The sequence below is a fragment of the Falco punctatus genome, assembly GCF_963210335.1.
Source record: "Falco punctatus genome assembly, chromosome: 4".
NCBI lineage: Eukaryota > Metazoa > Chordata > Aves > Falconiformes > Falconidae > Falco > Falco punctatus.
In genome coordinates, this window is record NC_137583.1 from 111,551,694 (window position 1) to 111,568,032 (window position 16,339).

Sequence of the window (16,339 nt, forward strand, 5' to 3'; positions counted from 1 at the left end):
AATTGTACCAAGTCCTTAATTCCTTTTCTGAAAAGACCCAGCTTAAGGAGCCTTTCCAAAGTTAGCGATGACGCGAGTTGTGGCCAGAGGATAAAGTGCTTTCAGTATATACATTTTTAGAGAGAATTCTGATAGAGAAATTCCCAGGTTGTCCAGAAAAGAAGAAATGTAATTTTACTTAGCTACTCAGAAAGGCATTCTGAGTCATTCCAGCTACTGAGTCAAGCCTGTCTGGTCTCCCGAATGCATATCAACATGTAAGTTAATCTGATGAGTCTTGCTGTTGATAGGCAATTTAATACTCTAATATATTCTTTGATTTCTTACTACTTCTGGCTATCACTAGGTTTTTCAGGGACCTTCGTAGCAGGGTGGTCAGGGCCCTGAAAATTCTGCTTGGTGGTTGGGATAATTCTGGGGGCAAGGTATTGAAGATTTCCCTGTGAGACTTTGAATTGAAATGAAAATCCAGTGCTGACACTGAGTGTGGTCCTGCCTTGGGAGAACAGTCTTAAAATCTTTATTTGAACCGTTCTTTGAGTGCCTGTCACGTGGAAAGGGCTACCTGGAGCTTTCCATGTTATGAAAATACTTATAAACTAGCAGTTCAAAAGAAAAGTAATTTCTTTCAAATGTTATTTGCAATCTGTTAGCTGCATTGTGTAATGACAACTTGTTTTACAGTGTAGGATGCGTGCTGTCCTTTATCTCATGTAAGTAATGCGAAGGGGAATGATTAATGTGTAAACACTACAAATACTGCTGAAATTAAAAACAAACCACCCCATCTGTATACTTTTGAATACATGTACTTCTAATACAATATTTAACTGTACCTTATAACTGTGATTAATCTCATTTTGAGAGATGGATGTGTTCTTTTTTTAAGCATTTGAAAAGTGATCATGTGTATTTGCATCTGTGACTGCGTTTTCATGCTGGTTCGTGTTAGCTTTTCATAAGGGTTTTCTGTTAACTTTTCCAAAAACTTAATAATCAATTTGTGAGCTAAAGGGACTACTTCTTTGCTATAGCAAAGAAATACCCAATTCATAGTAGCTTTCTTAATAGAGACTTTGTTAGTTACTTTTGGTGTTCCCTGGGCCACTGACAGATGAAAAATATAATTCATTACAAGGAGTATATTCAGTAGATGTGAAGATTTAAAGGACTTCTAATTGACTCAAGAATCCAACCATAAAAAAAAAATAAAAAATTGAGGTTTGCTTCTTCACAAATTCAATATTTGTTTTTGCTTTCTATCTAAAATACTTTTGCTGTCCCTTTAGACAGTAGCAATGTAGGCATCTGCATTAGGAAATAGAAGGTGTTTGGATTGTCTAACAAACTTGGATACAACTTGGAAGAGGGATCAAATTGCTTGGACTTTCTTCTGTTCCAGTTTTAAAAATTGTTTCAGTCTAGACATTTTTCAGAACAGTTTTGATGTGGCATTTTGAGGAAGAAAGTCTGGTTTTGTATTGGTTATGCATTTAAATGTGCGGATACAGAGCTGTCTCAACTGAGATAACGATGTGAATATGTATACCTGTCATAGCTATTTATGTGCCTTTTAAAGTTCAGACGCGTAATTCTGAACCGATACTTCATTGAAGGAAGCGCACAAATTGTGTGAAATATGTAAGCTGAAGATGGAAAGGACTTGTGCTGGTAAAGTTTTCTAGAAGGATCTTTGATATTCTTGCTCTTAAAACTGATGACTAGTTTAGCTTGGCATGATTTTTTTTTTTTATTTTGCCTTTGCTGTAGATTTTTCACAGATGATTTTTCCAAAGAAAAGCTGTATCTGTCAGAAGTTAAAAATTATTCTTTTTTTTTTTTTGAATGGATTAGATTGTTCCAAATTACTACTAAGAAAGAACCAAAACATGCTAAGATCTTCTGGGTTGAGAAGTAACTTTGGTAGGTAAGAAAGGTTGATTCAGCTTTCTCTGTATTCAGGAGGAAAAACTTAAGAAAGCAAGCAGATTTTTTTCTAGCATGGCCTTCTGGTGGCGGTGCCTCCTTTGCTGCAATAAAGGGAGGTAAATATAGAAGAATGGGTTTCTTACCTTTTTGAAAGCTTGCTCCATCAAAAACCTGAAGGTGTAACCTAGACAAATAGTACAAGAACAAGAGTGTTGTAATTAGAATGAAATGGAAAACATAATTTGCTTGTTACGAACAGTAAAGTATGTATCTATGTTCCAGCTTGTAAGGATTTTCACAAAGGTGTTGAGTAACACTTTGCTTTCTGAACTGTAGTGGCAATTGTAACGATTATGGTATCTTTTGTCAGTGTGATCTCTAAAATGCATGTCTGGTCTGGGGGATTTTGTGCAGGAATACATTTCAGTGAAGGTTTAATACTATCCTGAACATTCTTAGAGTCTTATTTCTGTGAATCATGTAGATGAACTGTTCAGAATTAAATCTTGGAGCTAAGAAACAAGGTAGCAAAACTAGTCCTTTAGCTAAGTTACATTTGAATCCTGTCTTTGAGATTTGCAATTGGAGAATGTCACATTTTATGTAATGTTTTTTTATATTCTAGCTGGAGCTGACAAAATTAATTCTAAATAACTGGAATCTTGGATTTTAATTTGTAAAGTTTGCTACTATAAAGCAATCAACTGCCTGGATTCTTTTACAGGGAGTAGTTTCTTAAGTGATAGGATCCTCCTATTTGTTACTTGCAAATAAATGATTTGGAAGATTTAATATAAAATCACATTTTCCCCTTCCCTCCCCCACTCCTTTTTTTTTTTTTTTTTTTAGAAGAAATCCTTTTACAGTTCCAAACTCTTTTTCAGTAGTTTGCTGTGTTTGTTGCGAAAAAGTGTTTTTGAGTATGTGCTTTTGAGTTCTGCTTGAGTTCAGTGTCCAGTTCCAGTTGGCTTTGAAGGTGCCTGCTGGTTTTGACAGTATTTTCCACTTGGCTTAGGAAATCTATGTAGGTGACAAAAAAAAAATAATTTTGTACATTGACACGATGGCTGACACTATGTTTCATCGTCTAGCAGAGGTAGCACAAGAATGCACATTAAATCCAGAAACACAGTGCAAACTGATTAGCTTAATTGGTTTAAAGTCTTACTTTTTCTATGTATGACTTTCAGTTTGATATATTACCTCAATTTATATCAGCTTAACAAATTTGATTGTAAAAGTAGTCTTGAAGCTTCCCATTTCTGTCTCAAACCTATGAATATATCAGTTATCTAGAAGATTTTAATGATTGGAAAAGTAAACTAATTCTACTGTATACTAAGTTATTGTAATGCTTTGAATTTGAGTGTTTTGCAGCTGTTCTCACTTGGTGGGTAAAGGCTTCTGGCAATTTGTGTGTATACTCTTGGAGCTCTAGAATAGCAAGACCTTTTGTTCAGGTACTTTTCCTGTAGATTAAAAATATTGAGGGCATGGTATGAGGTGTGGTGATAACAAGTGTCCTCTGTTTATGCCTTTGAGGCTGGAGGAGGTGAGCAAAAAATGAGAGAAAGGAGCCATCGGAATTTTTTCTTCACACGGGATGGAAGCCTCTGCTTTTATCATCTGAAAGTATGTTATAAGGGATGAAAAGTAAGGTGACTTGGGCTGTTATTCCATCAGTCACTCCCTAATAACTAAAATGTAACACTTATCAGTTTACAGTTTTGTCCAAATGATTGATCCACAGAAAGCTGCGGTCTCTTGTAATGTTCTATTCATTCACAATTGTAATTATATTTCAGCTTCTGGAGCCAGTCTGCCATCAGCTCTTTGAGTTTTATCGGAGTGGTGAGGAACAGTTGCTACGATTTACACTGCAGTTTCTACCGGAATTGATGTGGTGCTATCTTGCTGTCTCAGCCAGCAGAGATTTGCAGAGCAGTGGATGCATAGAAGCTCTTCTCCTAGGAGTTTATAACTTGGTTTGTATTCACACGTAATTACTCAGGCCTAAAGGTATTAAATGTGCTTTTGCGGGTACTATAGAATATTTTACTGGGGAATAATTAACAACTTTGTTTCAGAATTGAGGTGATTGAATATCTGAATTTTGACTCTTCAACTTAGTGTTCATGTTAAGAAATCTGCAACACGAACTTCTTTTATTTTGGTGAATATTTTCTCTGTTCTTTTTGTGGTTCCTGGAAAGTGTTAATGCACTAATGGCTGAAGGAGCCAAAGGAGTCATCTTTGTTTCTTTTGTTACTTAATTCTTGGTTTGGTGATTAAACGTACATTCTGCTTGAGAGCTTTTAGAGGCAATATTTTTGAGGTGTTTGCATGTATTTTCTGGGATATTCTGACTAGAAAACACAAAGGATCACTTTCAACAAATTCTTAGTACTTGACAGAGTACTAAGCTGAACAGATTGCTTAGCTTTGAGAAATTAAAGGTCTCTTTTCATTTGCAATAACCTTGACATTTTTTTTCATATTTTGTATTAAATGATACTGTTTGTTATGAAATCACTGCTTGAAGAACAGATTTATGAAGGAACCTTTAAGAGTACCATATTTTAGTTATACTTTTAGTCTTTCTATGACTGTTCTAAAAAGCTTAGTTTTATGTCCATTGGGATTCTCTTCAGTGTAGTTTGTACATTCTTGATGTTTTAGAAAGGCCTTTCTGGAAGTGAAACGGCGATTGTCTTCTCTTCCCATTCTGAAAATCTGGAGAAGGCATCTCCCATCCTTCCTCTAAAAAGAATGTCAAGTGTCTTAAGCAACTGAAACCTTTTTTTTCACCAAGGAGTGTACTTAAAAGGACCTGAGCCCTTATATTCAACTCTTTAAGCAGAGTACAGCTTTCATGTGTTAGAATTCTGTGTGCTTAGTTGTATCTGAGAAGAAAAACATTCCTGGAAAACATTTGGTGTATCTTACGCCTTAAATCAGTTCACTCCTTTATTTCCATGATGAAGTCATCCAAAACGGTTGACAGCTGTGGCTATGATCACTGGTCATTCTCCTAGAAGAGATTACAGTTATGCCTGAAAACAGTCCAGTAATGTGTTCTTTTAGCTATGAACAGTTTCTTCAATTAGTAACGTAGCCATCCATCTCCAGCTGCTTGGGGTCATAAGAATTTTACAGCAAGCTTCTGTAGGAAGCTGTAGATCAATATGATTTTTGGAAACCTTTTTTCCCCACCTTTTGATTTAAGACACAATGACTGCTTATGATAAAGTAATGCATGTTACTGATACTGACTTCTTCCCCTCTGTTGTCATAAAATTTGTAGCTTAAACAATCAAGATGGTACTGTTCTTCAGTATACAGGGCTGAAAAAGTAGTAGGTGACCTGCTTAGATACTCATTTTCTCTTTAACCAGCTACTTTGTTTTCAAAATCAAGGGGAGGGACGTAGACTAACACAAATAGTAAAATACTTCTGTAAATATGTATGATGGTGTCTTGGAACTTGAGGGAATTAAGATGTTCAACAGAATCCTTCAGTCTCTTACTGAAGGAAATTGAAAAACGTAAGTATTGCCCAGAGTAATTTTAAATACCCTGTGTTGTTGGGGGGTATGCAATTATTGTGACTGAACTTGAGGTCATGAACCGGTTTGTTCTGCCTTCAGCTTGAAGACATACAGTGGTAGTGCATGCAGTTGATATTTTTGGCTTTCCTGGCAGTAGGTACCAGCTTGTTCTAATATGCTTCAGATCTTGAAATGCATTCCTGAAAATTACTTGCAAATCTGATTAGAATAAAGAGTCAAAATACTGGTGGTTTTAGATTTTAAAAGTTTGGATGTAGCCAGATTTTCTTTCTTCCCTTATCCTCCCATATATTGAGGAAACTGTTTTCCGCATTGATGCAGAAGCAATATTGAAAAAAATACCAGTGGTTTATGTGGATAGTGGAGGAGCTGTGTAACTTCAGACAAAACAGCTCTGTATGCCTTTTTGATGCTTCTCAGTCTTCCTTTACCACTTCCTATTCTACTTGAAGAAATGACTTTTAATAATTACTATGTGAAGTTAGTCCTTCAGCCTTCCAAGGCATGGATGTGAAGAGGCACTGAAGCTCTTTTCTGATTTCTACCTCTGGATATATGAAATCTGCTGAAATTTGGGGAGGAGCAGGGGAAGTACTTTGTGTGTGTGTGGTGTTGGTTATCAGTCAGGTATGCTTTGGAACTTCTGAAGCTTTTTATCTGAAGTACTTCAGTGCTCTTCTGTGATACATACGCACATCTTTTTTTTGCCTTGCCCATTAGTCTTCCATTAACTTACAGGAGTGAGAAGTCTACCAGCATACTGCTGCGGTGGTATCTTGCAGGAAAGTAGCTTCTCTAAAGCTTTGCATCCGTGCTTCTTTTAACTCTCTCTATGGAATTATCAGACTTGGGCTTTTGCAAATACTATGATGTCTGTTACTATCAAACCATTTGAAGCTGCAGTCGTTCCAGAGCTGTAATATTTCCAAAACAAATTACTTGTAGAGTCATTACTTGATGGGTAAATAGTTTTCAGAACAGAATTAGTGTTTTAACCTTCACAATTAGCAAATAGTATATAATTAAAAAAAGAAAACACTGTTTAAACATATTGAGATTTCCAGTTAGTGTTTTTAAGGTGGCCTGTGTATACAAATACGTGTGCCCTTTGTTAAGTCATTTGACTAGTTTTCAGAAACAAAGCAAATGCACCGTGATAAAAGGCAAACACCGAGGTAATTTCTAGCTTGTGGCTCAGGTTGTTATATTGTCCCTGTAATAATTTGTTGGCTTGCTTTATCCGTTCACCCCCACATTTTTGAATGTCTGGTTTCTGTGGTACAGTGTAACCATTGGTATCTTTTGTCTTTCTCAGGAGATAGTTGACAAAGAGGGTCATAGCAAAGTGCTGAGTTTCACAATTCCATCTTTGTCCAAACCTTCAGTCTATCATGAAGTAAGTGACATCTACAGTGTAAAGTTGTTACTGCTCAAGAAAGGCAATATGCTTTGGAGACTTGTTTGTTAAGAATAAAAATGAAAAGTAGTTTTAATGTGTTGCATGATGACATAGGAATATATTTCTCAGTCTTCTGAGTACTACTAACTGGTCTCTGAGGCCTCTTCAAGACTGAATAGTCATAACTTTATAATATCCTTGCACCAGCTATATCTTTTTTTTTTTCTTTTCTGAAGCCATATATCTGGTGTAAAATACCTTCTCAAATCGAAGACAGCTAAGCAGTCAGATAACCTTAAGCCTGCTGAAAATTTCTGTACAAATACGGTGGTGCTGGTGTTGTCTATTTTCATTTGCATCGGAGCAAGACTTCAGGTGAACAGGTTCTGAATGGCCTTTTTTCCTTTAGCCTTCCAGCATTGGCTCCATGGCTCTCACTGAAGGAGCTCTATCGCAGCATGGTTTGTCCAGGGTTGTGTACAGTGGACCTCATCCTCAGAGGGAGATGTTAACAGCACAGAACAGGTGACATTGTGTAATAAGATTTTGTTTGAGAATCACTGATGAATGTTAAATTCTTATAATTTTTAATATAGTTACAGACTGCAGGTGGATGTGAGTGTATGCTGTGTTTTGTGGGTTTTTTTTGTTTTTAAATGTGTAAATGTAGATGCAGAAAGACTAGCCATCCATATTATTAATGAAGAGGAAAAGCTTACAGAACCCAACTACTCAGTTGTCAATTTTATTGAAACAAAATACTAAATCAGTTCAAATAACTCTTGCAAATTTCTGTGTAAATGTCTTTTCAAAAACAAAATTGGTAATGTAATTCTAATGTTTCTTGTAAAACCCAGGTTTGAAGTGCTGACTTTCCTTCTGCTCTGTTACAATGCTGCCTTAAGCTACATGCCTGCAGTTTCTCTACAGTCGTTGTGTCAGATTTGTTCAAGGTAATTTCTGTAGGTTATTTACACTTAAAATGGCATTTTCAACTTGAAATGCAATCAGTTTGAACTTTTCTTTTTAAAAGCTTCAGGTTCCCAAATTATTCTCGTAAGCTTGACTACTTTTCATAAGTATTTACAGCTCCCTTATTTGCTTTTCAGGTATCTCTTCCATAACTTTGGCTGAGGTCTCAAAATGGGTAGGCAGTGACCTGGCGTATATACAGTGCTGTTAAGCGGAAAAATCAGATCGGGGGACCTGTTTGTTTTTTAATCAGAGTAGTTGTAGGTGTGTTAACTAAATAGAATTGGAAATGTCTTCTAAAATCGCAGTAAATTTTGCACTGCAAGCTTACTAAATGTATTTAAATGCTGTGCAAGTTAAAATTTTCTTGAAATTATAGTAGATCTTGTACATCCATTCTTACAGATACTTTGGGTATTTCCAACATCTGCTGTTACTTCAAAAACGAAACTAAAAAAACCCCAAACCCAAAACACATAAGCTTTTATTAGTGTCTATTTTTGATCCATTTCTTTTTTGAAAGGGGAAGAACTGGTTGTAAATGTGTCTATCTCTAGATTTTTTTTGAAAGTAGACTTTGGGTTAAGGAAAAAATCAGAATGCTCTTGTTAACCCAGGAAACCTGAGAGACCTACAAGTCAACTACAGTAATTTACTAGTCAGAGTTCCAAGTTTCCTCACACAAACAAGCATCTGTGGTAATAGATGACTGTAAGATCCTTTCTCCAGAGGAGGAGAACGAGCATTGGAGCACTAGGCAGTATTTACAAGAGTCTTTACAAGATCTTTGATAGATATGCTGGTCTAAAACTGAAGGTGGAACATATTTAGAAGCTAAGGATTATGGACAGGAGACTGACGTTGCTTATTTTGGTTGATAAGATTTTGCTTGTATTTGGGATAAATATTTTTTTAAGAGGCCACCAAAAAACCCCAAGCAAATTACAAGCAGATGCAAGCAAGTCTTCCTACTTCAATATGTTGAATGTTTGGATACCACATTATTTGAATCTATACAATTCAACTTTTGTCTTAGTTCTTAATTGCCTATTAGCTTTGGCATCCATGTTTCATTGCTTACTGGAAATCTTGCCCTGACGGCATTTTAGGGATTCAAGGGAATACATGTCAGAAGACCAGAACATCTTTCAGTATCCTGTTTGGATGTGGTGCTGACAAAATTCCCAGAAGAATCTCTAGAATAACTCCTTTAATTAGTTTGGGCAGTATTGAATTTAGGCTTGTTTTGGAAGGTCTATGTGAAAGCACTCTACAATGAATGTGTTTTCTTCTAGTAAGTCTTAATTCAATTTTTATGACTTCTAAAGAAGCAGAAGCTTCTAGTACTACTTACTTACAAACATGAACTGTAAATGTGACAGTCTCAAGTGCTTGTCTCAAGTGTTGTAAACCCTGATTTTTTTTACATTTGGGCATCTTCAGTTACTAAGTCTCTTCTCACAAGGCTAATAACTTTGGTGTAAAACAAAGCAGTTCTGCTGATGTTCTAGCCTTTTAGAGGAAGTAACATGGACTAGGGTAAAGGCTTCTTAAAACTAATCAGTATGGGCATTAATTAAGTGTCGCTGTTAAGGTCTTCTCTATATAACTGTGTTAACTGATCACATTCCTGCTGAGAGTTCACGATTTAAAAAAAAAAATACTTACTGTATTCCTATACAGTAGTATCTAGTAAATGCTTAAACATATATATTAGCATAAAATTGACCTGGTTAGATGGGTTTTATGTAAACTAGGATTTTTGTTTAAACTGGACACTTGCTGCTGCTGCACCACCCACAGGCTTTATATACAAGACTGGAATGCTTATTAGTGGATTATGTGTCATCTTTGAGCAAAACCATTAGTAGAAGTTGTGGACTATCTGGAACTGAAGTGTTGCCCAAGTTGCATAATAATACTTCTTGTGGGGAATAAAGAGGGGGAAAATAGGATGGAAATTTTGTGGGGGAGTTATGCAACTTAGTTTCAGTAACTGGCTCTTGTGGTTTAGAACTAGGTAAGAGTCAGAAAAACAGCTTTCATGCTTTAACTTTTACCATGTATGGACAAAGTGAAATATGAGAGGATGGACTTGTTTGGTTCCAGCATCTTCAGCATAATTAACGGAAGAGTCAATTTGATTCACTTAACTGGAAGTAAGGTTTTTGTTTTAGCTAGCTGTGTATATATTTTACAGGTGAACTCTGTATTTTAAGAGAAATTTATTTGCATTCTGGTTTCTAAAAATCTAGAGTTTTAAGCAATTTGAATAGTGAGATGCAAATCACAATGCAATCTGAAGTAATACAGTCCTATCAATAAAATCAGAGTTAGAATCTGAATGAATAAGCAGGTAATACTTAAATAGTCTGTGCTTCTTGCCAACAACAATATCAAATTTAGGAGAAAACTTGCAGTTGGCTAACAATTAACGTTTGGCTACTTTTGAAAATCAAAATTCAAAACTAAGCAAAATATAAATTCTTTTTTTAGAAATATGATTTTGAGTTGTTGAATTCAGTCACTTAAATCTTGGTTTAGGCCAGTCTGAGAAGGTTGTATTTAGGGTTGCAGATTTCAGTAAGAATTATGACTAAATACTGATGCTCAGAGCAGCAGCTGAGCAGTTCTATGAAGTGGCAGCACAAGCCTAGGCTTTATGGAATACCAGAGGAGTGCATAGAGGGGGGGTATCTTATACCTACCTATAGGTATCTTAACCTGTGTCGGGGTGATATCCTACATCAGTACAGACTGAGGGATGAATGGATTGAGAGCAGCCCTGTGGAGAAGGGCTTGGGGGTGCAGTGCAATGTGTACTTACAGCCCGGAAAGCTGATCGTATCCTAGATTGCGTACAGTAAGTGTGGCCAGCAGGCTGGGAGGGGGAGAATCACCTCCCTACTCATCTCTTGTGAGACCGCACCTGGAGTACTGTGTCCAGTTCTGAGGTCCCCAGTAAAAGACAGACATGGACCTGTTCTGTGGACCTCCGGGTCCAGCAGAGCGCCTCAAAAACAATCGATCATGGGGCTGGAACATTGCTGCTGTAAAGACAGGCTGAGAGTGTTGGGGTGGTTCAGCCTGGAGGAGAGAAGGTTCCAGGGAGGCCTTATTGCAGCCCTTCAATGTAAGGGAAGCTTACAAAAAAATGAGAGGGGCTTTTTAGCAGGACCTGTAGTGACAGGACAAGCGGCAACAGTTGTAAACTGAAAGGGAGTTGATTTAGATTGGACATGAGGAAGAAGTTTTTTTACAATGAGAGTGGTGAGGTACTGGAGCAGGTTGTCCAGAGATGATGTGGATGCCACATCTTTGGAGTTGTTCAAGGTCAGGTTGGACAGGGCTTTGAACAACCTCATCTAGTGGGAGATGTCCCTGCCCATGGCAGGTGGGGTAGAAATTGTTGGTCTTTAAAGGTCCCTTCCAACCCAAACTGTTCTATGAATCTTCCTTTATAAACATCTCAATGTTTGTTTCTTTGCATGTTCTCACTAGTGTGGCTTCCTGTCTTTCCTGATGAAGTGTATAAAATCTTTTTTTGTTGTTGTTTTTATTTGGAGATACGGTGATAATGATGTGAAGAGTCACATTTAGATCATAGTGGGTATGAAGTATATACTGGGAGAGTTGCTGAACCATAGAGAACTTAGGGGTGCTATCTGCTTTTTTGAGTGAGGTGTTTGTTTTTTTTAGTAGCCAAAGGGTTGTGGCATAAAGGAGAGGGGAAAAAAGTGCAGTAGGTTAGTGGTAGAGTTAGTATTAATATAACAAAGCTCCTGAGATCTCTATTAATTTGATGTAATTTGAAAAGTACTACAATACAATCTTAACTCAATATTTTTTTCCTGGAAAAAAGTAGATTTAAGAGATTTAAGTAGATTACAAACTTTCTGCTGTTGAAGCTGAAGAATTGAAGCTTTTTGAGACTAAACCTTCTAGTGTCTGCTTTGAAGAATGAAATACTTTGATTAATGTCATTAAAGGTCATTCCAGAAGTCCAGTAATAGCCAATTAATTGAATATTTAACTACCCAATATCTTTGATTTAAAAAATGTTTTAACTGCAGAACCTGATGTGAAATTTAGTTCAGAACTAAATTCTAAAGCTGACTTTTACTGGATTTTAAGATAATTTAATGAATGTGACATTTCTAGTCTCCTTCTTTGACAACTTGTGTGCAGCTTCCATATTATGTGCAATGACGCTTATGTTTGTCTCTAATATCAATGGTTGCTATGCTGCTTTGTTTAAATGCTATTAACTTATTTTTCACTTGTTTTGCAGCAAATGTGTGGGTTCAGAATGGATTTCACTGGCAGTTTTCTTTCATGTTGCATTGTAGTATAAATGTAACAGGAGTGATTTGGACGTTTGTTTGAAGGATTTGAACTGTGCCGGCAGAGGGCAAGCCCTTCTTCCATGCTGAGACAGTCTGCTTCAGCACAGGGTTGTTGATGGGTACCTTCCTTTGGGTCTAGTATAATTAAAATGCATACTAAACACCTAGCTTTGTAGTGTTCTATAGAAAGGTGTAGATTATTTGCTAATGACAAATATATGATTTCTTTAGAATTTGTGTCTGTGGATATCCTCGCCAACAAGTGAGAAAGTACAAGGGAGTCAACAGTAGGATTCCAGTTTCATCTGAATTCATGGTGCAAATGCTGACAGGGATTTATTATGCCTTGTAAGTTTCATGGGTTTTTTTTAATATGTATACAAAATAAAGAAATGTCAGCTTAATTTCTACACTTGTTTCAGCATACTAGTTTTTAAACATTTTGTTTTCTAGTGGACAGATGCTGTGTCTAGCAGTAGGTTCCTCAGGAAGAGAAAATAATTCTCCAGCTAGGTGGCTGAAGTTACCCATGTCATATTGGGGAGTGAGGGCTAGAATAGCACTTAATAGGTGTAACTGCTGATGTGAAAAAATCTTTTTAAAAAGCCTTTTCTAACTGTTGTCTGCTGTCTGCATTTTTGCATGCTTAAGTTTGACATCAGTCTAGTTGAGGAAAAAAGTGGGTTTTTTTCAGTGAAATACTGATGTCATCTATTCTTAAATAGTCATGTTAGTGTGTGAAGCTGCCTCATTAACTGAAGTAATTAGAGACTAGTAACACAGGAATACTGAAAAGGTGGAGGAATATTAAAACAATCCTGTTTGAATTTCAGAATATTTCATGACTAGCTGATAAGCACCTAATTACATAATTTGTAAACTGCTCAGGGTGGCCAATGAAAATAAAACTTCGTATCCGTAGATGCTACTCAAGAACAAATTATCTAAATAAGCAGGCTTACTGCTAGAGAACACAAATAGTTCAACTTCTCTAAATGGAGCTCTCAAGGAACGCTACATCAGTGAAGGTTATGTGACCCAAGAAGGTTCATCTATTTATATAGATGCTTATCATTATGTATATATTTACCTTTGTAGTTATAATGGAGAATGGGATCTGGCTCGTAAAGCTATGGATGACATTTTGTATAGAGCACAGCTGGAGCTGTATCCAGAACCTCTGCTGGTAGGTATTGTATTTCAACATCTTTTTAAGTAGAATTTTTAGTCTAGGAAAGCCTTCCTGTGAACACTTCTGATGGAACATTACACCAGGAACCCAAATCCCACAAGGTCTGTGTGGCTGTGCTCGTGTGAATAGCTACATCTGTAAGTATACGCACACACGCACAGGTATTTTCAGCGTACTTAGTTATATCGTCATCTTCCCTGGTGAACAAGCTATTGTCATTTGAACACTTTTACATTTTAAAAGCTTAGATGATGGCGCAGAAGCACTCTGAAGTAATAGCCACATCTTTAAACTGCAAACTACATCTTAAAAAGTAGCAAGTATTACTTCTGAGAGATAAATGCAAACAGCATTCTTTACAATTTCTGCAAAAAGCCAGTGTGCTTTTTTGACCTTAAACTGGGAATAAGAATCCTCTGACAGAATTCTTCTAAAACTTGGATCTTCATGTTAAGAGTTTAACTGCATCTTTTCTGTTCTAGGTTGCTAATGCAATAAAAGCTTCACTGCCTCAGGGTGCTATGAAATCTAGTAAAGAAGGTACAAGATGCATTCAGGTTGAAATTACACCTACTTCATCCAGAATATCCAGAAATGCTGTGACTAGCATGTCTATCAGAGGGCATAGGTGGAAAAGGCATGGTAAGAAACACATTTTGTAATGAATCTCAACTTTTTACATGTGTTTAAAATAATACTGAAAATTTTGTTATTGCACATCTTCATTGCTAGTAAGCAAGCAGCATTTTGGAGGTTTTCTGTTTTTTGACTGGTGAATGGGAATCTTAATGCAGTTCGGATGAAATATATTCTCTATTTCCTTAATCATGCTTAAAAAAAACCAAACCAAAAAACTTGTTAAAGGGAGCTGGACAAAGTTATTTGCTCTTTTAAAGAGGCCAGTGTTCCTGGTTTCTTCAGGAAAGTGGTTTATAGCACCTGAAGCAAAGCAAGTATTTAACTGCAGAACTTCATCTGTTTAAAATTAATTAAATAAAAATCAGGTTTAAGGACAGAGGGATAAATTATTAAGTTCTGGTGTTGTGGTTTAACTCTGGCTTGCAAGTAAGCACCACACTGCCACTTACTCACTCCCCTGCAGTAAGATGGGGGGAGGATTGAAAGAGGAGAAGTGAGAAAAATAATGGGTTGAGATAGGCAATTAGCCAGACGAAGCAAAAGCTACAGAGGCAAGCAATGCAAAATAAGGAATTTGTTCACTTCCCATCGGCAGGCAGGTGTTCATTCATCTCCAGGAAAGCAGGGCTCCATCATTCATGACAGTTACTTGGGAAGACAGATGCCATCGCTCTGAATGTCCCCCCATTTCCTCCTTCCCCCAGCTTTTTATACCGAGCATGACATCATATGGTATGGGATATCCCTTTGGTGAGTTGGGGTTAGCTGTCCCGGCCATGTCCCCTCCCACCTTCTTGTGCATCCCCAGCCTGCTCACTGCCGGGATGGTATGAGAAGCAGAAAAGGCCTTGGCTGTATGTAAGCACTGCTCAGCAGTAAGAAAAACATCCCTGAATTATCAACACTGTTTTCAGCACAACTCCAAAGCATAGCCCCATACAAGCTACTAGGAAGAAAATTAACTCTATCCCAGCTAAAGTTGGCACGTTTGGGCAAACTAATATAAAGGCTTCCATAAAGTAAAGCACAGATCTGGGCTGAGAAGTAGAAAAAATGGTGCTGAACATATTGCAAAAGGAGAAGCATTCTTCTACCATCCTCAGATGAGGGAAGAGTAGCTGGACCAGCAATCAAAATTGGCAATGGCTTATTCTGCTGGGCTTGTAATTCTGATGACAGGCTAAGCAAGTGAGTGTAGATAAGAATGCTCTTTTAGTAGGTTCAGTAAAGATTTTGAAGTAGTATCAAAAATTTCTGTATGATGTGTACTCTATGAGCTTTTGTAGTATATGGACAGTTTGGTTAGGAAAAAAAATTTGCCAAGTTACTTGTCATAAAGGATTGAGAGGTAATTCAGCCAAGTGTTGAAATATAAATATGCTGGTGGAAAATGACTTAAAAATTACTGCTCAGAAAGCCCTATCTTTATGGTACACATTGGTGGTATTAGTACCAATAGTAAGCTGCCAGAGGGGGTGAGGGGCAAAGAAGGGTGAAATGACCAAACTTCAGTTGATCAAAAACTGCTTAAAACCCTCAAAGCTGAGGAGCAAATCTTTACTGTCTTTACCTTGAGCGAGGTCCAGTAGCAATTCATAACTGAAATGTCAAGACTGCTAAGAACCATTTTAGTTTATTATTTATTTCCCTTTCTTCAGGCTTACAGTTCTTAAGCAGGGATTATTGACCAGGTGCAAGAAAAAACTGTATGATAGCTCAGCTTTATAAATAGACAGATGCCCTCTGAAGCTTGGCAATTTTGTTAGCTATTACATTTAGTAGTTCTGATGCTTGTTCAGTTGAGGTGGTGCAGGGGAACGCACATAGGGATACTGAGTGCTAGTTCATTCAGTGGAATTGGAAGTGTATTAAAATGAACGTTCCCTTTGGCTTTGTGTTTACACAAAAAATCAAATAAAAATGTTACAGAATCAGTATTTGAACCATCCTTATAAGAATGCAGATTTTTCAGCAAATACAGAGATCCAGAAGTTTTTACAGTTGCCTTCTTGCAGGGGTGATGCTTAGTGAAGTTCAAGGAAAAATGGGTGGGACAAGTGTGCCCTGCAGCTGATAACAGTAAGGTGAAAGGGAAATGAGAATAGGACTCACAGAAATGGGAAGGAATGCTGTGTTTTATGGGAGTCTCATAAAGCAGGAAAAGTTGAGAGAAACAGTGGTAATCTAGTTAGTATGACCCAAGTGAGGAGCAGTCAGCATTTAGGGATAAAGACTAAGAACTTTTTACAAAAAAGCTCTTGTCAACATTTTATGTGGGTTATTGGGAAAACTT

The 16,339-nt window shown here is 37.0% G+C and overlaps 1 protein-coding gene across 8 annotated transcripts in view; it reads left to right on the forward strand.

The window, feature by feature from the left end:
* The window catches only part of HYCC1 (hyccin PI4KA lipid kinase complex subunit 1), a 49,882-nt gene that overhangs the window by 22,506 nt on the left and 11,037 nt on the right, over positions 1–16,339 (forward strand). For all 8 annotated transcript variants that reach the window (XM_080382183.1, XM_080382190.1, XM_080382189.1 and 5 more), the window contains 7 exons: positions 3,735–3,914; positions 6,814–6,894; positions 7,307–7,422; positions 7,755–7,850; positions 12,447–12,563; positions 13,314–13,401; positions 13,890–14,049. In XM_080382183.1, the coding sequence (XP_080238309.1) occupies positions 3,735–3,914; positions 6,814–6,894; positions 7,307–7,422; positions 7,755–7,850; positions 12,447–12,563; positions 13,314–13,401; positions 13,890–14,049 (838 nt within the window). The remainder of the gene's footprint in view (positions 1–3,734; positions 3,915–6,813; positions 6,895–7,306; positions 7,423–7,754; positions 7,851–12,446; positions 12,564–13,313; positions 13,402–13,889; positions 14,050–16,339) is intronic.